Source organism: Leiobunum rupestre, chromosome 8, assembly GCF_980474605.1.
Source record: "Leiobunum rupestre chromosome 8, qqLeiRupe1.1.hap1, whole genome shotgun sequence".
Classification (NCBI taxonomy): Eukaryota; Metazoa; Arthropoda; class Arachnida; order Opiliones; family Sclerosomatidae; genus Leiobunum; species Leiobunum rupestre.
Genome location: NC_143391.1, coordinates 23167213 through 23193617, shown reverse-complemented (window position 1 = coordinate 23193617; position 26405 = coordinate 23167213). Strand labels below are relative to the sequence as shown.

At 39.0% G+C, this 26405-nt stretch overlaps 1 protein-coding gene across 3 annotated transcripts in view; it reads right to left on the bottom strand.

Annotated features, from left to right (window-relative positions):
• Positions 1-25839, bottom strand: part of LOC149932793 (paired box protein Pax-6-like) — a 43742-nt gene extending 17903 nt beyond the window's left edge. For all 3 annotated transcript variants that reach the window (XM_090156596.1, XM_090156597.1, XM_090156598.1), the window contains exons 1-2: positions 25458-25839; positions 1383-1909 (exon numbers count right to left, since the gene is read on the bottom strand). In XM_090156596.1, the coding sequence (XP_090012722.1) occupies positions 1383-1767 (385 nt within the window). In that variant the 5' untranslated portion in view covers positions 1768-1909; positions 25458-25839. The remainder of the gene's footprint in view (positions 1-1382; positions 1910-25457) is intronic.
• Positions 25840-26405: the final 566 nt, after the last annotated feature.

Genomic DNA, 26405 nt, shown 5'->3' with positions numbered 1-26405 from the left:
CGGTGGGTTACACTTCGGGATGTCTTCTTGTCAGTTTGAATCCAGTTTGGAAAAAATAATTTGATCACAATAGTATAAAGTTCAATTTCAAACATTAAAATTGAGTTAAATATAACTCAATATGGATTGTGATTATCGATCAAGGTCGAATTGGATCCATTTAATTTTGAAATCAAATTTGATCCATCATTTTCGTAAGGGGAGCTTCATTATACGAGATAATTTATACCACGACGAGATGACCAAGTATATAGGCGTTGAAGGGATGTCCCTGCCGCCCTGGTTGGAGGTTATGAAACGTACGTTGGCACGCGATATTGGAATGACAAATATATACATTTTTGGAATTCTGGCAAAGTTACAAAAAATCAACAATCGAGGTACGTTGATTTACAGGAATGCCTTTGATCAGGCTGTGAAGGACATGGTGCGCTTCAAACAACCCCTCACTGAAGAGAATGCGGTACTGCGTTTGTTAGATATTTGAAACTTTTGTAAATTAAATTAGAAGCTAAGTAACTAAAAGATCAATAAAGGGGTTCGTCATTTGTCAACGGTTCGTACACCTGATTACCAATTTTGTTTTTAATAATTGTGAGATTTAGTTTTATTTTTCAAAATCTCCAGTAATTTAAAATAGCTTATTAAAACTATTCTATTACTTTCGTTGGTTTCCGTATCTGATTACTATATTCTATTAAATGAAATATAATCATACATATATTTTTCATGTAACGTAAAGAAATTTTCAGATCATTTCAAGATATGTATAGCTTAGATAGTCTAGAAACCCTTTCATTGTAAGCTGCCTTAAAAATACATCGTAAAAATACTTTTATGAAATATTTATTTTTGCTTATTTGCGCATACTTCTTATTTGTATGTATATACTTACAAACATATATATTCTCGTTAACGTAGTACTAAAATACAGTTTGTATTACAAGTACTTACAATTAAGGAGGAGTCATTTACGCAACAGAGGAATGCCAGATTTATCCCCTATTTTTAGCACGATTCAATTAATTAATAAAGACAGTATTAATAAAAAAAACATTAATTTCCGTAATTACATATAAGAGCTCCGTCTCTGTTCAATATTTTCTATGACTAGTTATTTCAATTTACCCAGAAAGAGTATACACAGAGGATAGTTTTAAATATTTATCAGTACCTGGGCTTCAATTATTAGTGGTACATAATATGAAATTATACCGGTTAAAAAAAGGTAAATTTACCAATTTCCAAATAAAGTTTTTGGGTGCGACACTGTCTCTACATTATGATGTATTGCGTGGCTTATTCGCTTACTTTTTACCCTAAAGAGCGCGCAAATTGAATTTTGAGATCGACCGACGAATGTATGGAAATGGAGTACTCACCGGATAGCAGAGCGGCGGGGATGTTGCATGGTGTAGCTCCGTCGGCGGATCGCAAGAGGTTGGCGGCGACGGCGGCGGCCGGACTCAGCTCGGGCCGGTGAGGTGAGACGGAGGATGGAGCGGAGACGGCCGTGTTCGGGAAATGCACCATGCTGGGGAGCGAGGTGCCGGCCGGAGAAGCGGAGCCGGAGAACGGCAGCTGCAGCGGGCTGGGCCGCCGAGGGGGAGCCGGATGCTGATGGCTCGACGATCCGCCGGAGAGCGACGGCGATCGAGGCTCGGGACTGACCGAGGTGCTCGGACTGCAGACCGAGAGTCCACTGCCCGTCGAGAGCCGGTCCGGAGACGGTGGCGCGGCGGGGCGTTTGGGCACTGTCAAGTCCATGAAAACCGAACTCAAGCTGATTCCAAAATGAGAATTGCCGTACGAGCTTCCCCTTTTCTTCGACTCCTTCTTAAACTTCAGAAACTCCGCATACTCTCGTACAAAGTGCCACGGCTCAATTTCCAATATTCAAAACGATCACCTATTAAAGAAATATAAAATATACTTCATTTCAAAAACTTACTTCTATCGTAATTAAATCAAGCTTAACCATTATTACGAAAACGTAGGCTCTATACGCCTTTTTTACGGGCTCCAGATACAAATTGGCGGCTTTCATTGTATTCTCGATATAATTAGAGCAAATTAACCGATTAAAATCGAAACGAGCGTTTCATTTTTCACGAGTGCCGCGATAACGAACGGAGAGAGAATGAACGGGACGAAATAAATGAAACTTACTTGATCATGAAAAGAATAAAAACCCTTTCATCAGCCATTGATTATTTCGGCCCAAAATATTTCGCATTCGGGGGGCTGATCTGGCGACGACGCTAGACGCGGAAAGGGGGGTCCTCGCTACGACAGACGCCGAAAAGTGGCATTTAACTAGCGCCTTTCGGACAGTCTCGGCGTACACCTTCGCGCGGGGAAGAGGTTCTAGCTTCTTGAAGAAAACAGGGAAGGCAAAGAGCGGGCGCGTTCGACTCGCTCGTCAACTTGTTGATCTTCCACCTTTCTCTACATAACTCTCCACACTCAGTCTCTCCTCTCTCTCAGTTCTATCTCTCTCTCTCTCTTCCCACTTTTGCAGGCGCGGAGTTATTAGGATAACGGCGGGGGGACGGCAACTAGGTTCCTCGGGAGGCGGCGGCGGCGGCGCGAGGGGGGTTGAATGGATAGGTCGCCGATTTTCGCTAATCGTAGTCACCAATTAAGGAAGAATGCGGTTCGACTCGGGCTCCATAGTCGCGTCTACTACACGCTTGACCGAATACGGTAAAGATGGATACCCGAGTAAAGAGTAGATGAAAGACGGGGAATCGGACAATAAGCCTAATGATTACTTCGCCACATTAGCTAGAAATGGGGAATAGAAAAAATAAAACCTCGCGGGCTCTTAATAAGAGATTTAAACCGAAGACAGTTTTCTGGTTGAACTCGCGCGAGACGCGTTCGCGCTTCTGGTACCCGTCCGATTTAGAGACCGCGATATCGAATCAAAATGGTGCTTGGTGGGTATTACACACTTTTCACCCCCTACCTACGTCTTTTCGCGTTAGATAACTTTTTTTATCGTTCGAGACACGATGGAAATGGTTACTCGACGACTTAGTTCGTACGCGGTTTCGTTTATTTACGTTTCAAACTGGAATTCGTCGACTGTTAATTCAATCGCGAACTAACGGTACAGTCTGCGGCTCCACCTTCGCCTCTCCTTCGGATAGAAGTCTCGATACTCGTCTCAATTTACAGTCGATATCATTTCCCCCTCCCCTTCTAAGTTATCCAGTTTCGAGGATATATCTTCGAATACGAAAAAAAAATCCCCTTTTAAATAAAAAAAGGGAACATTGGTCCTTATCGTTTTAGTTTAATTTCCTTTTAGCGCGAACGTATTTCGTTCTTAACAAATTTAAACTCGCGGTGGGAGTCAAACTGGGTATTTACCTGTTTGCGTCGAAACGTCGGCGACACCCACTTCAAAACGACAACGACGCGAAAACTGAGAATAACATTCGAATAGAGGCCGATTGTCTATACTATTCACCGTATAGGCGAAACGTAGGCTTACGACGAATGTAAAAGCGTGAACGCGTGTGCTCGATTTCAAGGGTAACCGCGTTTAGTTTAATCCCTGATCGGAAAAAAATGCGAAAGGTATAGAGGAGTATTTACCTATATTGAAGCCGTGGTAGAAAATATTCCTGTATAGGGCCAATTATACGAATTGGTGGGGAAGAATAAAATATATTACGTTCAAATTGCTTCTCTCTATAGAAGGAAGGCGAGAAGGGAACTACCGTGACCTATTATGTTCGACTTGTTTAAAGAAAGAGAGAAATCATGAAAGGCGAGTTTCGTTCGTGGTATAAACCGAATAAAAGAGCGTCTCTCTGGCCAGTGTAAGAAGGGGCTGCTTCCACAAATCCTTGGCCAGCCCGCTATAGTTTAATACGGTACCTCGTCTTTGTGTCGGATGTCTTCCATTAGGCAAAAAAATCATTTTATGATTTATAGTATATTCGGCGAATACAAATTCAACGCCGAATGATTCTTGACGCTATTCTTTAAGCATCTTCTTCGCGGTTTGGCAGAAGCGGGGGAAGGCGGGTACAGTCGACGACTCTCGATTCTATCCGTGTTGGATCGGAACCGGCAGTATAGAGAAAGCCGAGTCTCGTTATTCGGTCCATTCGCCGTCAGTAGCTCCGGCCGGTTGTTGGGTAATTGCTAGTTATTCTAGCGAGGGTCGAACAATATACGACGCGCGAATTGAGGATATAGCCTTCCGCATCTCTCTCTCTCCTCCGAGCATCCATCCAATATAGGCGTATTATAAGCGCAAGTCGGAATACCCCCGCCACAAAGGCTGTTTTGCGGAGGAGAGCGATGCCCATTTTTGTATACGCGCGGAAGATGGAATCGAATAGAAAGAGAAAAAATAAAAGAAACAAAAAATTATTCCTTTTCAAGACGTTAGCTTTTTTTTGCCCCTTTCTTAGAAGTTTTAAAAATCGTCGGCCAAACCATTTTCTCTTTTTTTCAATGAGCGCTCACGTATAAGGGCCCAATTGGCTCGCTATGTTTGCGGTTTCCAGGAGATTCTCTTCCCCAAAAAAGCGTGCTACCGCTTTGATTTTAAACACACGCTGCTCCTGGGAACGAGGCAAAATATGAGAATGCCCTTTTCACTCTCCTCGCCGGGAATAATATGGACAAGCATCGCTCGATCTGTCAAATTCGAGAAAGCGGAGGAGTCGGCGCTGGCTCCACGCACGCTGCGGAAAAACCACGCCACTAAATTTATTTCTTTTTCTCCCCAAAACATACCCCGATAATTCGAAAAGAGAGAGAAAAAACGCGCTTCACTCGCAGTGTGTATTAAAATGCGTGAAAAGATTACCCCAACGCTATTTTCCGCCTTAAGAAACATTTTTTCCCATTGAATAATCAGTGCCATAATCCATCTCCCGCCTCAATCACACACGCACTACATTTCGAGTTAAGAAAAAATAAAAGCTGGTTCGCCATATACAAAATATCATGGAAAATTCACGAACTGAGCAATAATGCTCGAACAGGGCAAAGCAATTTACGTTCTCGTAGTGAAGAATAAATGGGATTAGATTTAACCGTTCATTTCGCCCCCTTTTATTCGCGATAATGCACGAATTTCGATTCAATCCGCAAAATTGTTCTATTCATCCCCACCAGGGAATGGGTTATAAAATACGTTATTTCTTAATAGGCGCGAGGTTGCTTATTTATCGAAGTATATTTATTTAACGGAGGCTTAAAAATATTCCCACGAGACGGAAATCGCGGGCTCCTTTGTACGGGCTTTCCCACGCGGAGGTGTTTTTTGTTTCGATCATCCCGAGACAAAACCGAGGCGAGCCGCGGGGGTCAAAATCGGCCAACCGCGCGTTACGGACGGGCTACGTATTCCCCCATTATATCTATTCTACTTATACGCTCCCGCGAGCGCCCGAATATTTGGTTCGTACCCTGAAACGGTCCACACGGCCGTACGGGGCTCTTTTTATAAATTAATTTAAATTCTGAAAGTTCGGATAAAAACAAATAGCGACTCGTTGAACCTGAAATGACGTTAAACGCGGGTAGAGGGCGTACGCGTAGGCGCTTTCACCGACGCCTAATTATTTCGCCATTCATTTTCAAGAATCACAAAAGATCGAGCCTGACTATATTATAACGTCGACGCGACCAAATTAAAAAAATACGGAGAACGTCTCGACCGTTACTAGTTCAAATATCGCTTTAAATTCCCACTTTTTAAAACCGCAGACTGAACCCGTTTAGCCACTTTCGGACGGGCTATCGACTGACCTAGGGGATCGAGCGTATTTATAATCGCCGAAAGCGAGTGAAGAGAGACAGAGAGATGTATAGAGAAAAAAGGACAATTATACGGACCGTGCACACGTAGCTACGCATTCTTCATATTAATTAAGTAACGTGGCTGGGTTTTCATTGTTAGACCGATAATTTGCCCCTATCTTTTTCACACCTATTTCATTGTAGAGGACTGTCGAGGAAACAAATCTCTTGTATTTGCCGAACGCGTGACGTTTATAGATAGATGCTGTCGAGACGACGCTCAAAAAAATTACGGACAAAAAAATTAAATGAAAAAAATCAAATATACCGAAAGCAAAAATTGAATAGAGTTAATTTCCGTAGAAGAAATGATGCACCTAAGGCCTTTATCGGAATTCATTTCGGGAGGCTGAGAAGGGGGTTTATCATTCGCTTCTTTTTCCAGTGGGGCGAGTATTCGTTGGCTGTTTAATTGGCCTACGACCCTGGCTGCGTATTTACGAACGCGTCGAGAAGGAAACTCGTCTGAGGAATTAGCATATAACTTATCAAACGTTACCGCGAACATAGATTTCGGGCGTGATCCCCGCTTCATCGTTGGCTAATATTGCACCTGACGTCAAATACGAAGGAGGAGCCCAACCGCTCCCCCCCCCCCCCTCCGGAATGTTCCCTAATGAAAACCCCCTCTTTCCAGGTATTATTTCTTTTCTACGATTTTAATCGATACTTATGGTGGGGCGACGGAGGAGGGGGGGGGGGAGGCGCGACCTCGACGCTAACAACGGAGCGTGCTGAAGATATGACCCCCTTTTTGTTGTCATATACGCGAACTCAGCTGGCTCGAACAAATACGGCTTCGTAGCGCGGGACACTCTTCGTAATGCTTTTTTTATTTCGTGTAAATATTAAAAGTCGATACATTTTCCATTTGAAATAATGAAGCTTAAAGATTGCTAAAAGAAAATAGGCCAAACGCCTGTACGATTGATTGAAGGGTCGTACACGCCTGTTCCGCGTTAAGCATACTACCAGGGGCTATAGAATAATTTTGATAAAAATAACCGTTTCGAGACATAAAACACGTTTTAATATTTAAAATGTATCTTTATTTGGCGTATTATTCCTAAAAAGAACCTTAACATTCAATCGGGATTAAATGTAAAAATTTGCAATGTGAATATTTAGTGTAAGTCGGAAAATTTCCCGCTCGGAAAATTTTCCGGAAAATGACCGAGGCCTTTTTTCCGGAAATGTTCCGTATTTTTCCGAAAAAAATAAAAAAAGTTTTCATTCCATGATTAGTCTAATATATTGTTTGCAAATTTAAATAAAGCGGCATTTTCGCCTCATTTTTTCTAATCTAAAAGTAAAACTAAATCTCTAGACTAGTTTAAGCTGATTAACAATGTAACACTATTAAGGTTTTTTAGTAGGTTTACTGATATTAGACATTTTACAAATTTACATCGATAAAAAATTAAAAACCCTTAAAAAGTAATTTTATTTTTTTATTTTTCCGAATTGCGGAATTTTTTCCGCATTTTATTTTTACGGAAAATTAACAACACTAGTAGTTTCGCCGAGTGTAAATTCGTAGACTCTTGACACGTTTTAAAGCCTTAACTGGCAAACGGGTTTAAAGCGTCTCCCAAATTGTTTACTCTTTAACACTATATCTAAGCTGGAACCGGTATAAGGCTTATAAACCTAAATTAGGAGTCGTTGAATAAGGTGGCATTATAGAAGAAGGGGATAGGTTAACAGCGTGAATTATAGCGTCGCGAGGATAATTATTTTCACGCGAGTAGCCAGCAAACAGGCTTAAGGTCGTATATTACGGAATTCCCCCAAGCCTCAAACGTGACAAAGATCCCACGCTGAACGCGCCAGCCTGAAGCCAACGATACTTCTACTCGCGAGATATACCCTTTGGTAATTCTGCTAAAAGACGACCTAAGTTTACCCTACGCTAAAATAATCGGAGTTGCTACATCATAAAACTCTGGACAGTTTCCATCAAACCCCCCCCGACGTTCAGTCTCCAACCGCAAAATTCGAAACGCATAAATTTCGAAGCGTTAAAATTCTTGGGCACTTTTTTTCCATCTCACCTTCGCGTACGGTTTCTCGGCGATAATTGACCATCGCAACTTAGTAACGTTAAGAGAACAACCCGAAAAAAAGGCAACACTATACGTTAAGTAGTTGGCCAATTGCTACTCTCTTATCTAAAAGTTATCGGTCTGGTATAGAAATCGCTAACGATTTCGGGAGTGGAACTGATGTAGAGAGGCAAAAAATCTCTCCGCTGGCAGCCTGTGTCCAGGGGCTAAGGAAAGTCAAATCCACCGACTAAAGAGAGTCGAAATGTACAAAAAAAAACCCCCGGGGGATAGAGGCAAAAACCTAAAGGTATAGCTAGATACATTTATAAGAATTACGGCATGAAAATCGAACCATATCTCAGTATACGCGTCGCTCGCCTTTGCTAAAAGTGTCAAGTGAGGTTAGGCGTCTTCGGGTATCGGAGCTTTTCTCGCCCAGTTGATCTACGGGACGCTCTGTCCATCTTTCGCGGAGAACGCGAGTCATTAGTGCCCCCCCCCCCTCTCTTCTTTTTCGGAGATATACATTAATATAATCTTTAAGCTTCGACTCCGCGACATATTTTTCCTATCTTTTCGCGAAGATTATTTTCGCGTTATAAAATTTAAGCAGACGACTCGCGGGAACGAGGGGGGGAGCGTTGAGGGGGGAGGGTCGAAACGTACGTTTTTGAAAACCTGGATATTTTTTCGCTCAGACCATCTATTTTAAACAGGAGCGATAGAATTGCGCCCCGGGTCAAATTGCGTGTTTTTTTACCAACGACTTCTATTTATTCTTTATTCTCGCACGACCAACACAATATAGTATAAAGCGTGGCGTGTCTCGTTCGCATTGAACGATTACAACCCGTAACGAGAAATCTGAGGGGATGACCCCCCTTAAGACTTCAAAGGCTGATATAGATTCTTTGTTTTGATAGACAATTATAGTTTGGGTCTGGTCGTGGCATCAACCCTTCGGGGCTAAATGGAGGAGGGTGAGGTTAAAAAACCAGAAACTCGAGTAATGAAGCACCTATAACGTACAAAAGTCGTTTCATCGCCGCGCTAAAAGGAAATACCGTCTAAATTGGATCTCGATGATTATTAAAACTAGTTCCGACTAATTGTCGTGTAGATTTTTTTAACTTATATACCCTTCGTGGTATTATTCGCGGTTCGCGTACACGAATCTGGTACTGTTCGAGATACGCTCGTGGTCTGTAATAAAGGCGAATTAAATTACAGGATCATACAACGAGGCCCAGCGCGCTGACCTACAACGCTCCGAGAAGGGAGTTTACCCCTCGCGTTGCAAATTACATAATTGCTAAGTAAAGCGGAAGGCAAAATATCGAAATTAATGAAACAAACGAGGCGGCTTCGCGACAAAAGATTCTCGTTCCGTAACCCGGTAATTGTTAAATTAAAATAATGGTCGAATTAATGTTCCAATGTCGGAAAACATTAAATTACTCCTTCGTTTAATCATATTCTTTACGGTCCGCATTTGGATCAAGTTGATACAATACGTTACATCGTAAATTTCGTACCCACCCAAATATAGCTAAATAATTATAGATTAAAATCTTACATTAGAACGTTAATAAATTATTATTTCTAAAATAGAATTAACAGTCCCGTTGTAATCTCGATTATTTTTGTCTAACATTGTTATACGGGAGTGAAATAGTGGAAATAAGGGATCGAGTCGCGATGTAGGGGCACGCAACTAACTACGCGTATTACAGACTTTTTTTCTCCATAGAAGCAAAAGTGAATAAAAAATTGATCGGTTTGATAAAGGGCGAAAAAGGCCCGAGGAGCGAATTTTCAGTTTCTGAAGAAACCGGTTTTAATCTAGCTTGGTTTGGCCCTCCGCCCCATTATAGGTTCGGGTAAGCAAAAACCGCGCGTCTTCGCTAATGGTTGCCTACCCTTTAGCAAGCTTAACCCTGCTCGGCTACTGTTACGGGTAATTATAGAGTCGTCTCTTTTACAACCCCCCTTTCCCCCTCCCTTCGATAAAAAATACCATCTCTCTCTTTTTCGCCCCCCCCCCCCGCCTCGTCTTTTAGACTTTCATAATACCCCCGATATATCTATAAAAAAAATTAAGAAACCTCAATAGCCATAGGTGTCCTCTTCAAAAGATATGTAATATCAGACGGGGAAAATACACAAATATTTGATAGGTGCCAAATAATTTTTACTTTGTACGATTAGCTTCTAACTTTTGGCGTGTCTTTATTTTTCAAGACGAATTTGATTTTGGCAACTTCTAGGAATTATGTGTATAGCGTCGGATCCATGTTCTTTCGCGATTTTTTGGTAAATAGGCCAGTAGGCCGAATGCGCCTGTAGAAGCGTTCTACCCTGTAGCTCATCGGTGCTCAGGGTGAAGAACACCACCAGTGTTATAATTTTGTTTAAATATAGAACTAGTAAACATGTTTTTGGCGCATTCTTATTATAATTCAAGTCGAATTTCTAAAGAATTCATAATTTAAGTAATGATATTATGAGGAAATTTAAAATTTTTTAATAATAATATCTTAATAACAATCTTAATAGTAACATTTTAATAACTATTTAAAAATAATATTTTAATTACTATTTAAAAATAATATTTTAATAACTATTCAAAAATAATATTTTAATAACTATTTAAAAATAATATTTTAATAACTATTTAAAAATAATATTTTAATAACTATTTAAAAATAATATTTTAATAACTATTTAAAAATAATATTTTAATAACTATTTAAAAATAATATTTTAATAACTATTTAAAAATAATATTTTAATAACTATTTAAAAATAATATTTTAATAACAATTTCAATAGTCATATTTAAATAACAATTTTAATAATAATATTTTAATAACAATTTCAATAGTAATATTTAAATAACAATTTTAATAATAATATATTAATAACTATTTAAAAATAATATTTTAATAATAATTTCAATAATAATATTTTAATAACAATTTTAATAATAATATTTTAATAACAATTTTAATAGTAATATTTTAATAACAATTTTAATAGTAATATTTTATTAACAATTTTAAATAATAATAGTTTAATAACAATTTTAATAGTAATAGTAATAGTTTAATAACAATTTTAAATAATAATAGTTTAATAACAATTTTAATAATAATAATTTAATCACATTTTTAAATAATAAAAGTTTAATAACAATTTCAAATAGTAATAGTTTAATAACAATTTTAAATAATAAAAGTTTAATCACAATTTTAATAATAATTCAATATTTGCCCTTGAAAAATATTTAGCGAAGTTTGGCTTTGAAAAAATTAAATTTAACACCATTATAAACTAAATAGCATTTTAAGTTACATTTCGAACTTGAGGAAAAGTCCCCTATTAAACTATTAAGCCTAACGGGTAAATTGGCATCATTAGTGTTTATAATTCTGTGGAATATGCTGAAAATTCGGAAAGCTATTACTGTCCTCCCTTCGCAGCACCCATGTCTTCCAAATATATCTAATGAGATTTCGGAGAGAAGAAAGACGAGATGGCGGTGAGGGGGGGACTTACTATTCGCGTAGAAACATTGAAAAAAGGAATAAATGTTAAATGAAGGAGCGCGCTTTTCGACGCTTATCGAGTCAGACGGCCCTCGAAACTTCGTGACGTCTAAAATCGTACCTCGCCCGAGGCACGGAACGAATCGCTGGTGGATGGCGAGAAGGATACGTTCGAGAGTGTCTGCGGGGAGACTAACGCGAACGGGGAGAGGGGGTAACGGTAGCCCGTAGCCAAACCCCGAAAGGAGATGGAGGGGAAAAGTTAGATAGGGTCGGACGGAGGCATTTTAATGATTCGTAATTGTAAGTTTGGTGATCAGGGATCACAATTTCCAACGCACCCTCGACAGGTCCCGAGCTTCTGGGCCCGGGGCCAGCCCGAGAAGGGGGAGGGAGTATAACGAGAAGAAAAAAGGTCGTACAGCTTGGCCCAGGGCGAGAACAGTTTGAAATGCCCCGGGTTGCACGGTGACAAAAAGCTACATTAACGCTCGCTACGAAACTAGCTTTTAGGAATGCGAGATCAATTTGGTTCGCGGGCAACTCGCGTCTTTTAATAAGTGCCACGGGGGGGCGCCACGTGATGAAGCTCCGCTTACGATCCTATTATACCGTACCTGTTGAATAACTATAATACAGTCCGTAATATAAGCCTCATGTCTGTAGGGGAAAAATTATATAATAATAAAAATCTTCGGGTAGATCTCGGGCGCTTCTCGGATATCTAATTATATGCGCGTGTTGAAGATGACTCCGAGCCCCCCCCCCCCCGCCCCCTCTTGCGCCCCCGTGGCGTAGCGGTGAAGTAAAAAGAGCATAGGCTACCTGACTTAATTTATTCCATTCCTATTAAATCCGAACGAAAAAGTTTCGTAGCGCTCTATCGTGGAAACTATTTCGTTAAATTTTTAATTATTTCGTTTATTCCTCCTCTACTCGATTAACATTTCCTAATTTTGTCTAATTCCATTTTCCCCGTCCATTAAGCCCCGAAACTATTCGCTTCGAAGCGGTAACAGGTATGTTGACAAGAAGGAGAAAACTAGTACGTGGTTGCTATGACAACGCTCGCGTTAATGTTCTACGTAAGAGAGAGAAAAGGTTCGGGTCCGTGTCGATCGCGTGTGTAGTCGGACACAACCTTTAATGTCCGATGAAAGGTCCAATGAAAAGTGCGGGACGTGGGTGGAAGTGGAAGAGATAATTGAATCACTCACGTGACGGAACCAGGAGGAAAGAGGGGCCGATAAAGTTTGCGTTGCCATGGATACGGGGCGTTCGTGTTTGGCCATTCCCTCGACCCCCGTCGTACCCGCGCTCTTTCTCGTTTCGCTAATATTTGTTTGATCAGGCGAACTTGGACAAACTGGTGGGAGGGATCGATGTAAGACTGGTCGCGGCCCGACCGCTCATTATACCGAAAAACTTTCCAAAGTACGATTCGTTTTCGCCAACCTACCTGTTCCTGCCGACGACCGTTCAACGTTTTATTAAATTACGTTTCACGCTCTCGCAGCCTTCTCCGAGACATTGGTAAACACGCGCTTTTTATTATTCAACCCCTCCTCCTCCCCTCGGTTATTCCCTTGTTTAAGAGATAACTAATTCAAAAAATTAATGGTTGTGTTTGGCTGCGTGAAAACGCGACATGTGTTTTTGTCACCCACTTTTGCCGTCGCTTCGGGGTTGTCACGAAAAAGCTCAGAAATAATATACGCTTGACACAAAAATTTCGTATAAACAATGAGATTTCGCGTTATGAATTAAAACCGACTAAAGGCAAACATATTATTCAAAAGGGATGATATAATGAGAAACGTAATAAGTTTAGAGTTTGATACTTTATTGCATTTGAAATAAAAATGTGTTTACAAGTAACTCGAGTAATACGCGATATTTTAAGTCTGTGGAATTCCGTATCATTTTTACTGTTGTTTCAATTGTTCAACATGGTGGTTTTTTCTGTACTTTGAATTACTTTAATATTAAACGAGTTAGCCCCGCGATAAATAAATGCGTGGAGTAAATGTGTAGGAGTGTAGACGTAGTTGGATTATGCACAGCCTGTTTGTATTACATGTACTCCGCATTTTCTAGAGAACAATCCGTCACTGTTTTAGATAGTAGTGGTTTAAAATTAAAATTGAATTAAATATTATTCGAGAAAACCGTTAATTAAAAACTCCGGAAACCTTTCACGTGACGTCATCATCTTTTAGTAGTGTAGTCGTAGTTATAGATTATGCACGGACAGTTTGTACTATAAGTATGGATAACTTGCACGTGACGTAATTATACCCCTTTCAACCATGGCCGCCATAACTAAAAACTTTCCAATGGAGTACTTTATAATAAGGAATCCGGATTTTCCCAATCAAAGGCATTCGCCGCTTCGATTTATATAAAAATTCGTTGAAGGCCCGCGCTGGGATTATTGATGAGCAATAATGCGTTTATCCGCGCAACGAATGGCAATAATCAATAAGGCCGCTCATTCAAAAATCCCCAAAAAAAAGCCGCTTGATAGCGCCACAATAGTAATTAATTACCGTAGCCGCCGCTCCGTTCGAATTAAACTTCCAAGGTCCCCAAATCGCGCGCTTTTATCATGATATTAAGTTTGGAATATTCGGATAACGGGGGAACAAGTATTGTTTAAACGGCCATCAGAAATTTGTCCAAAATAGTGGTCGTAGATCACAGGCGGAGCTTTTTCGGGAGTGAAAGGTGGGTGACGTTATCCTTGCACTACAAATATGATCACGTAACCGCGTAAATACCTATAGGGTAATTTCAGACGAACCCCCCCTCTCAAAATGGCCACCATGGTCAAAACTATGAACTGATATTACTATAAACCCGAATTTATTCAGGCTTATTGCGAGGTAAATTTTCGAATTAAAAAAAGAATACCTCATGATACCATACGCTACCCCCCGAAACCCCCGGACGTAGAGAAATAACGGTAGACGGTTCGTGAGGGTATTGGTTTCGCTGCAAACCGAAATGGACTACAAAGTTAAAAGAGCGGCTTTCGATATTTTCTTTTGAATCGGAATAGTTAGTTCTATATCGGTCGTAAACGTCTGTCGACAGCGTCGTTGGGAACTATTTAACGGGTAAAGTAGACGCTAACGGAAGCAACGAGGAGGGAATTGAGGATTATTTGTCCGAGGGGAGAGTGTTGTATACAAGGCTGCTGGGAATTCACTCGAGAAATGAGCGTGTAAGCAAAGGCAATCTTTCTCGATACAAACAGAATCGAGAAACGGCGGCGAGCTCTTGATTTAATAGCGTGTTATTGCGCGGTAATAAATCATCTCTGATTTGAAGCGCTTTGTTGGCTCACCCCGCCGCCCTGTTCATGTGATTTAAGGCCCACCGTTGAAAAAACTCCCCAAAACTTATCGAATGCGTAACAAAAGACTAACTACAATTTGGCAAAATGTAAAGCGCTACTATCGCGTGAGTAATTATTGACGTTAACGTATCACGGAGTAACTATTCTACGTTTGATTCATGATGTATTTTTGTTTAAAAATTTTGATTCGTAATTATATTTACAAAAAATATATATATTAGTAATCGGATTAAAATTATTTTCGAATCAAATATCAAGTGTCATTTAACCGAGTTGGGTAACGTAATACCGATACAAAAATCGCGTGTTAGTCTACTATTTATAACGATAAGAAAGAGACTAAATGTATCGGCGAAACAATATAAATTAAAGGGGGGGGGGGGGAGACGCGCCGCTTTGTAAGAATCTTCGCTCACAAAAGGCCATTCTACGCCGGAATACGTTAAGGGCCTTCCTAGCGCGTATAAAAGGAACTATAATTCTTAAAGACGTGATTAATGCTACGCTGCGGGAAATTAATGATATCAAAAGCAGCCAAGGCATGATAAGAAATAAAATTAATAAAAAAAGAGGTTCTGCCTTTTTATATTAAATCTTCCTCGCTTAATGAAATTAATTACACGAAAAATTTATTTCACCGAAAAAGAAAATTATTTTCATGCCTCCAATTTTGCGCTTGGAGAAACGTAACGCAGCGCGCTTTAATTTTTTTGCCTCCGTCTTTGAGCGTCACTTTACAAGGCGTCTGATAAAATAGCCAGAAGCGAGCCCCAAATTATATAAACATTTTTGCATTTTTATTTGTCTGGGAATAGCAAAGATGAAGTTTTTGACGTAAATCCATTCGTAATAAGATATTTTTTTGTAATATTAATGCTCCAAATTGGTGAGGATATTTGAATAAATTGATGTTTTCTAGTTCGATACGCTTTATCACCCAGGGGGCCAAGTATCATATCCGTGATGCGAAAGATATTTCCTATAATTTAATTTCTTTTTAAATATTCAATTAATTAAAAAAATGTGTTGGAAAAAATCCGGTTTTTTTCATAAAAACCCAAAAAACCGGTTTATTTGGTTTAAACCAGGTTTTTTGGGTTTAAATCAGGTTTTTATTAAAAACTGCTTTATTTGACTCTTAATCCATATTTTGCTTTGGTTTCACCGTGCATTCATATTACAAATCCATTAAAAATTAATAAGAGTATTATTACAAGTCTCACGTGACCAGAACAAAGTTTTAGTTTTAGTTTAATTTTTGATTTTGTATAAATGCAGGGTGACCAGGAAAATGCCTCAAAAATGTTATTGAAAAAATAGCTAATTTTAAAGTGAATTAAAGGAAAATATAGGATAAACCATAAGTAAAATTAAGGATTCTTATCGAGAAACAGTAGATACAAGTAAGTAAAATATAGGATGAAAGAGGGGTACACGACTATATTACATACTACATGAGAAAACCTAAGGGGTGAATAGGAAGGTATTGAAAATATAGGAAATGTGGTCACCTTGTACATTGTTTAGAAATGTAAGCAATCATTTTGGTGAGAAAATGTACAAACATTTTGAAACCAAATTATTATAAAAACTATTGGTTTTTGGTTTTTATAAAAAAATCACTTGGTTTAAACCTGTGTGGTTTAAGCCAGCCAAAACCCCTAACCCTTTAAATTAAACGTCAATAATGAAATAAAATTGGAGTATTAAACAATCTTATCCGAATACGGATTTGGAGGCAAAGAGTGAATATAAGCTGAATCCGCAAATGTATACTTATAATAAATTAGCATAATGTTGGAATTATTTACTCGAGTTTATGGGAAAAGGAGAAAAACCTTTTAAAAAGGCAAATGAAACCTGGAAACGTGCATTCCCAGTGATTTTTAACTTATTTTGCTTTTTCACCGGCTAAATTTATAAGCGCTGAAGAAGGCGGGAGAAGGAGGGGGGGGGCAGCCGCTTTCTTGACGAGACCTTTGGCCATCCCGCGCGTAGCAATCGCGTATCGATGAATTGCTTTGAAAAAAACCAATCGTGACTAAAGAACTCTGAAGCGACTAATTTCTCCAAAAGGCCGGCTGTTGCTCTCCTCCCCCCGTCCTTTATCCAAACGCAGCACCGTCTTCTTTCCATTTTTTCTTCAAAGTTAAATTTGAAAAATTCGGGCAAATGGCCATCTAATAGGCATAAAAAGGTCGCAGTCCGTCGACTGAGAAATGTATTCTCATTTTCATTTAATCATCAGGTATTTCCCGGCTGAATAAACGGTGTACGCGAGGAAGAGGGCCTTCGCTTGTAAACAAGAAGTCGGAATACGGGACTCCGCGTAAGATTCCTATGTATATACATAAGTAAACGGGTCTGCCAGCCGCGTCTCTCCGTCGGGTAATAGGTGAATAGGCAGAGACGGAATGGGGGGTTTCGGAGCGCTCTTTAGCGGCCTTCAATGGGGAATTCGTGCGTGCGGAACTGGCTCCGTTAATTCGATTAACCGGCGCGGTGATCATCTTGCCTCCGCTTACACCTGCTCTCTCTCAGTGAGCGCGAAAGGTCGCCATCTCGCCGATGCACGAATCCACCCCCGCCAAATCCACCCACAACTCCGTGTCTTACAGGTTAGTCGTGAGCATTCGCCGTTCTTTCCCTTCGTATACACAAACACGCGCTCTTATATACGCCAGCTATAGGTACGGTCTATACGCGCATCCCGAACGTATAACTGGCGAGATTCGATTCCGGTCCCTTTTCTTTCTATATATTCCTGGCGGAGAGAAAACTCGGCACGATGTTTGCGCCTCCGAAAACATTCCACGTTCGTATTCGTTTTGTTCCTGGCTGCGAGGTGCCAGGCTCTTAATGCTTAATTCATCGCGACCTATTTGCGCTCCGACTCTGACCCCGACGGGTCACGGGATTCCCGCCGCGGATTCTTACCCCCCTTCTCCCTCCCAGAAGACATTCTGACCAGACCACCAAATTGGATACGAAAGAGGAAAACTTCTGGTAATGAGAATGGGAGACGCTTAATTGGAAAGCGCCTTTCACGAGAGCACCGTTTCTAATATTTAGTTTAAGTCCTAAACGTCTCCGGCAAATCAAGACGGTACTAAACCGTGCGGACCATCTTTCGTAACGTTCGGCGGAACCCCGGCGCGGTAGCCAAGTATAATGTAAACATTCCCAGGCGAGATACAAAAAATAAATAGCGTTACACCAACCCCAATTTTCACCCTCGCGATACAACAAAAGCCAACATGATACAATTTTCCAGCCAAAAACACCAGGTGGCGTCTTTATAGCTTTTTAAACTAAGTCTCCCCTCTCTTATTAAATAACTATTCGCGCTGCCCGCGACTTTGGAAACATTTAAATCCATTCCATCCCCCGCGTTCCTCCTTACGAAAGACACTCGCGCTACAATCAGAGCAAAAAGGAACTGGAAAAAAAACATGAAACACCCGTGCCATTCGCGTTCGGAAAGACCACCGAGAAATGAATCTTGACCTCTAAGAATGACCCCTGGCAGATTGAGCCTTCGCGATCAAACGCCGCTTCTTCTTCCGTATATAATCCCCTCAATTGCCATTCGGGATTTCCTTTTTTCATATTATATAAAATGGAATTTGTAATTATTCCTCGCCACCTGAAAGATCGAAGTGGCCCGATAGCGCTTAACAGAGAGAGACTCTCGAAAAAGCATTTTTCTTCAGCGGCCAAGAAGAGTTACGCTCTTTAACTCCGCCGCTGAGAGACAGCGTGGGAGGTTCGAAGAAAGAGCAATTAATCTGCAGTGGCTTCCCGCGTTCGTGATCACCTTTAACTGGAAAAAAATTCGAAGCTATATAACCCGCAATATAGTCAAAACATTTTTTTTTAAATATACGCTAGTTTATCGCGTATAATCAACAAATTTTAAATCAAGTTGCAAAGCGCATCCGTACATGTTTGAGGTATTATTTTTTTTAGCTTCTTTGCCCTTTGGTAAACGCACCTGGTAAATTTAGGTATATAGCGTCGCTCAACAGAAACCCTAATAATATCTGTTTCAAGTTTCGGCGGGGGTTGTAAAGAGCCGACGATATGAAATAACAACATTCACCTGACTGGTTTAATCTTTTTTTTCAACTACAACTATACCGCGAGACAAATCGACTTTAGCGATAGTCCGGTCTGGAGTATCAACCTGGTTTGTTACGCGATACAGTAGGATTGTTATTTGGCAGACGTCTGCTCGGTGATGCGCTCGTTCCGCTCAATTTAGAGCTGGTCGGAATGAGCGAGAAATTCCAAACATTTGAGAGGATAAGAGCGGAGTTGCATTAATCTATTAATGAGCTTGATAATCCAAATTTTAGTTGGTTAAATGAGCAGATATCGTAAATTTTCCGAAAAAATGGGGTCAAAGATGGGCCTTAAGGGGGCAGAATACAGTAAAAGCCTCTTTTTCGTTCAAGCTGAACGTTTCTGTTTTAACAATTACATAATTGAATTATATTTGTCTTATTAGGCTGAACCTTCCTCCAGTGCTTAAAATAATTTTGATACTTCTTATATTAATAGTTAACGAGATATAAGATCCTAACTAAAGGGTAGTTTGAGCGCTTGCCCAGCTTGTTTAGCTCCGGGGGTCCGAATTAAAACGTAATAACTTAATTACTTTTAAATTTAAAATTGTCAAAATTATTTTAAGCACTAAACAAGAGGCTGTTCTACACTTAAATATTATTTTATAATTTAAAATTCAAAATTAAAAGAGTTCAGCTTGAAATAGCGCGAAAGTAGACAATGGTCACTGTAGTCTTCCCCCTTAATCTTTTTTCAGTGTATCCGTTTTTCTGAAAGTGAGCGAACCTTGATTTTCCAGAATTTTATATTATTTTGGAGGTTCTACGATTACTTTTTTGTTGAAATAGATAATATGATAAAATAAGTTCATTTTTAAAGAACTATAATTAATTTGCCATATTTAATGAGCTGTTTGTTGAGTCGAGCGAAACCTATAATAATTATTTTGTGCTGAGCGTGAGAGATCTTTAGCCGTAATCAATTCGATGTTGATCGAATTTGAGATCACTCAATTTAAGATATGAGTAAACTATGAGTAAACACCTTCGAAATGAGTTAATATGAGATAAATACATTATCTGAACCGTTCTTGAGAAAAACCCGAGAGTCAAAATATAACAGCTTAACAAGAGTGCTTTGCGAGCTGAGTATGGATTTGGTGAAAATGCCCATCAGCGCGTCTGCACTCTGTTTTTTTGATGGTGCGGGAGTGCGCAAACTACTCATGAGCAAGCGGAAAACCGCCCACATCAGGAACGACCAAAGACTGCAATCATTTTCCACTATATTCGTTCCTCTTTTTTCGTTCTTTCCCGGACCGTCATCCTCCTAAATTCATCTTTCATTGACTACTTGCTTTAGATAGGCGCCTCTAGTGGCAGCTGCTGATATACCATATATTTTTACTCGATTCCGGGGTTCGTAACGTTTTTTTTGTATATACGGAAAAGTGGATAGGTTTCGCGGTTATTTTCTACCGGTGATTGACACGAAACCTTTGTTCCAGTGTCCGCCGTCACCGCGCTGATGCGGGGTCAAAATTCGTCACTATTTCATTACCCAAACGACGGTCCTCATTTCCTATTCGCTTTGAAATTTCGGGAAAATAAAATGAAGGTATAAAGACTGATATTTAAGTTAAAGAGTGTTCAAACTCGCTTTTTGATTTATCTACAAAATGGCCCCGTTAAAATTAATTACACCTTACGTACAAAATTGTACGTGTTGTGATTCAAATATTCAATTTCGAACTGGTTAGCGGTAAAATTATTCCGATTGCATACTTAAATTGGGTAAATTGAAATTAATTTATGTTGGACTACTCTAAATGATGTATAAAAAAAACTAAAAATATTTGGAAAATATTAAACGGAACCCTTAAAGTTCAAATTTGGCGCGGTACAAACTTAGCCAAGTTGAAGCTTAGTGGGAACGAAACTTTCCTACCTTCAATTTCCACCCATAGATGGCAGTCTCTGCTCGAGGAAAAGCGCCCGAGCCCGCGGGGTAAGCTTATTTTTCCTCGTTTGATAATTCATTAATATTTTAGGCGAGCAAATATGGTTATAGTTTTGTTATATAAATATTATATTAAATATTGAAAGTGTCACTCGAGAGGTGGTTTAACGCGGATTTTCCAGGTTCGAAATTGGGAATATTTTACGTTTGGAGACTCACCAAAACTAATGTTTCCATTTAATGATTTCTTCTTGACGATACGCTGCAATTAAAATCCATTTTATAACCCCGGGCTCACGTAAATAGCTAACAATTTTATTGGCACAACGATTATTGTGTAATCCCGAGTATTATTAAATGAAATTAAAGACTACGACCTTCACGCTATTTCCTTAAAGTTGTATTAAAATTATCACTTATAAATAAGCCTATTTTCATATCTAAGTGGGTTCCATACAAACGTTAAAATTTCAGAGCAGTTCGTACCTCTTTCTTGGCGTGTCTGTGCGTTGAAATCTATCAGCTAATGGATAGTTTTAGAAATTATAGAGCTCGAAAATTTGTTAAAGGTTTAGATTAGTAAATTATTAAATTACTAGACCTAAAGTAAGGTTTTCTAAAATAATCGGATTTAAAAATTATAATTTTTTTTTAATCGTAGGTATTGTAAAATTATCAAACTCAAAAATTTTGGGAAAATTACCAGAATCGAGCGTTTTGTAAAATTCTCAGACTTTAAAAGTTTGGAAAAAGTATAAGATCAGAGGATTTTCTAAAATTGCCAGACTTTAAAATTTTGGGAAAATTACCAGAATCGAGGGTTTTGTAAAAATTATCGAACCATTTTTTTTTTTCAATTTTCAGATTAAAATATTTATGAAACTGTACGATTAATAAATTTTATTCCGTTCATAACGTAGATGGCTTAAACTCTATTATCGTATAGTTTTAGCATTAAAAATAGTACATTTCTTAAGCGTGCCAAAAACAATATATTTTTCGATAAGTGTAAGAACTGGGCTAAGAAAAGTTAATAACTACACGTTTGGAAGTGCTACAAGGCGAGCTTGATTCAACGGCGGCAATCATCGCGGGGAAGCGAGGGCCGTAGGGACAGACGAATACCCCGTATACCAGCAAAGGTCAAATGAGGATTTTGACCACGGAAAAAGTTAAAACTAGAAAAAAACATGCCATTATCCTTTAAATATCCTATTAATTAAAATTTGTAATACAAAAGTATAATTTACTAATAAAAAATTATAGATCTGGTCATTAACTGTCGTTTAGTCGCTTATTAAATTTAAAAGAGAAAAAATTCTTTGTACGAGTAGCAAAAGCGTGAAAACAGGATTTTTAAGCGATAGCGCAATCAATTGTATAATACGGCCAATTTCAATATCGCCCATAAAAGCCCATAAATGAGTTTTAGTCGCCTCAAAACGAGAGAAAAAAGGTCCGTTCAATTGATAAACAATCAAATGTTTAATCTAATAATAATAAAAACGGTAGGGATCTGTACAAAGCTCCCGAAAGTAGTTGATATAATTATGGAAGCAGCGGGTGGCTAATGTCGCTCTGAAAAGGTCCAAATTCGCTATTTTGGGTTCGAGGGAGACCGGTTGCGGAAATTCTTTTGTTGCCTCCACCGTGTCCGACTTTCAACGCTTACAATGTTTGGACTACACCGCCGCGCCAGAAGTCTACGGCTATTATAGAAATAGCAGACGACACCGCGTCCATCGTCGGCGCGTAGAATGTACCCTCCCTATTTTCCCAACCTTCTCAACGACTAAAATGTTCTACTTTGTTCATTTGTTTAGCGTGGGACAATTATTAGGCATAGTGTACAACCTAAACCAAGGTTAGTGGGCTTTTAATAAAATAGCCCTAGCCGCTATAACAATGCAAAAAAAAATTAAAAGCTTAAAAAAAATGAAACAGGGGCTCATTCAGTCATTTTGATGAAGGCAGTTTTTATAGCGCGTGATGAGAGAGGAAAAATTAAAGCTTAATGATAGAGGCAGCAGATTTCCACTCGGCGGCGGCACCGGCCCCTTAATTTAGAATCCCGGGTGATTGTTTCGGCCACGATGGAAAGAGCTTCTTCTTGGGAACACACCGCGCGAATTTTGATAAAATAAACCGCGGGGATCTTCGACCATTCATTATTGTAGCAGTTGCCTCCTTCAGTGGCGGGAGGTAATCAGCTTTTAAATACGCTTTTTCTTTAACTTTTTTCTCCATAGAAACCGAGGCCTACGAGAATATTTTGTCTCTCTTTTTTCATTATTTGTATAATAGGCGAGCGGTAAATTTTGAAAAGCGATTTCTTAAAGCGTTTGAGTTTCGGAAAACCACCGCGAAACTGCCTTTGTACTCTATATTGTAAACGGCTTTCGAAATTCTCCTTCGTTCGAGTTCGGCGTTTTCCGTAAATTCCCAACGCTCACCGTATGCTCGAATATTGTTCGATGTATAAATTGAAATAAATGAATGAATTATCGAATTTAATTAGCCAGTTTGGGTGTTAATACGTTTCTAAAAGGCGTCGCGAATTCGAAACTAATTATTAGTTGTCGCTAAATTATTGGAAAGGCGCGAAATCTATCACTAAGACGCGTCGGAAACCGTCAATTATTGGAACAAAGTAACGCGACACCGTATTCGTTTCCGCGTATTTTGTATTCGTAATATCTATATTTAATCTTAAATGCGAAATTATAAAATGAAATTTATCAAATCGGGTCAGAATTAGTTTATTAATAAGGTTTTTTTTACGCTAGCCTGAGAAACCTAAGGGCGAATGCATTATTAATGACCCCATCCATTTTTTTTCATCTTTGAAACTCACCGACTGAACTGTCAAATCCGCGTACGAGTTCACGACAGCTCGCGGTTAGTTCGTAATAAATACCGGAATAGACGGTTAACTGATACTACTGCCCAAAGAGATAATACGGGTAAAGTAGGCGTACAGAGTAAAGAGTACGGAGTGTCCTCTCGAGTGGGTAATTTAAGTAGCGGTATAGGACCCCTATTTAATATTCATCTATCAATGACAACGGCCATTAAATATATTAGGTACGTATCTCGTCTGGAGGCTGACGATTTTCATTATAATTTTTATCGATAATTTGAGGCTTCGGTTGGCGTCGTCTCGATTACTGGCTTCCAAAGATGCCCGTAGCTGACGTTCAACGGCTACTTTACATTTATAGGCGCTTAAACCGCCGCCCGATGAATGATCGATTTAGCCAAGAACAGAAATACATGATTCGGGACAAATTTCACTACTACGTACGTCCGAAGCCTTTGATTAATCGGTAATTCGGAAGTGGCCGAGATGAACTGGAGAGGAGAGGAGGAACTATTACAAAGAAGTCGCTTTTCAAGTGGTAATTACCATACCAAGAAAGTGTTTAACCGTGTTCTAAGCTATTTGTTTAATCGCCTTAATTTAAATAATGATATTTTTCAAATACATGTAGGTACTATATATATTAAACTGAATATCGGTACTCTTTTCTTAGACGTAAGCTATTTTAAAATATAATTTTAATCCTTATGATATTGTAAATTAGGTGATTTCCATCATAATGATTTATTTATTCTGGGATTATAATCCTTATGATTTTGTAAATTAGGGGATTTTAATCCGTATGATTTTGTAAATTATGGGATTTTAATCCGTATGATTTTGTAAATTATGGGATTTTAATCCGTATGATTTTGTAAATTAGGGGATTTTAATCCGTATGATTTTGTAAATTAGGGGATTTTAATCCGTATGATTTTGTAAATTAGGGGATTTTGATCAATATAATTTTGTAAATTTTGGGATTTTAATCCGTATGATTTTCTAAATTAGGGGATTTTAAACATTATGATTTGGTAAATTTTGGAAATTTATTCCGTATGATTTTGTAAATTAGGGGATTTTAATCAGTATGATTTTGTAAATTAGGGGATTTTAATCCGTATGATTTTGTAAATTAGGGGATTTTAATCTGTATGATTTTGTAAATTAGGGGATTTTGATCAATATAATTTTGTAAATTTTGGGATTTTAATCCGTATGATTTTGTAAATTAGGGGATTTTAAACATTATGATTTGGTAAATTTTGGAAATTTATTCCGTATGATTTTGTAAATTAGGGGATTTTAGTCATAATGATTTTGTAAATTAGGGGATTTTAGTCATAATGATTTTGTAAATTAGGGAATTTTAATCCGTATGATTTGGTTAAAATAGGGAATTTAAATTCTTATTATTTAGTTAAATTGGGAAATTTAAATCCTTTTAAGTTAGGTCATTTAAATGCTTAAGATTTGGGTAAATTAGTGGAAATTTAACATTAATGATTGGTGTAAATTAGATAATTTTAACATTAATAATTGGGGTAAATTAGATAATTTTAACATTAATGATTGAGGCAAATTAGATAATTTTAATCTTTATGATTCTGTAACTTATGGAATTTCAATCCTTATCATTTGGTTAAATTAGGAGATTTCAATCCTTATTATTATTTGGTTAAATTAGAGGATTTGTTGGTATCTATATACTCAAAATATACTGATAAAATGGTGTATTTAAATCAATAAAATCATTAAACGTTAATAAAATATCAACTCACCAATATTAATCGGAATGATTCCAAAATCTTTTACAAACAAGTCTTAATAAAATCACAGTTCCCAAAAACCGAACTGGATAAATATCAAAGTCAAAGCGTTTATCGTTCACTGTTGAAGATCGCGGCTTTCGAACTGCGCAGTGTCGCCTTCTTTCGGCTATGAGAGGAACTATTTCGTCTCTATCGAAGTCTCGAAATTGAACGCGCGGCTAAAGACGGATCTGGGGTCATCAATAAATGGGGGGAGTGAAACAACCGAAGTTGATGAAACAGTGTCTGAAAACGGGGGTGGTAAAGGGGGTGGCGTGATCCCCCCTCAAAAAGCGATCCGGGCTACAAAAATGCTTAAGGAGAGCGGCGAAACCGAATGAGACTACCTCGCTCTGACCCTACGGTGCTTCTGGCCAGTTCATGCCGCCTTGTTCGCCTTTTTGGCAACTCGTTAAGTGTTTCTCCCCTGCCAGAGATCCCCTAATAAGGATCCCATACGTTTCAACGCGACTATCGAACTGCCTCCCCCCGCGTTCCTATCAATATAGCAGGTAGCGCTGTTTAACTCCGCCCGATCTGATTACTATCGAGGGGGGCGTCAGACTGGCGACCCCCATTCCATTGTTAAATGTCGCGTTTGGCGTCTGGTTATTGGCGATCGGTTCGCGCCGTCTTTCGCTTCGTAGTTTGTTCGCTTCGAGGCGCTTTCGACGGGGGCCTTCAAACTCGAAACGTTATTGGCCGCGACCACGCATGCATGACGCCACGACGATAACACGCCCGCGCCTTTGTACCAGGCAACGTCACTTTTGCATATTAATGCTATCTATCGTGACCCCCCCATTCGAATCCCCCCCGCTCGCGCCCCACATGGATTAATAAGGAAAGAGGGAGGACTCAAAGCGCCGTGGGGGGAAGGAAGACTTGAGGGGGGATTAAAACGGTAGCTAAGCAACC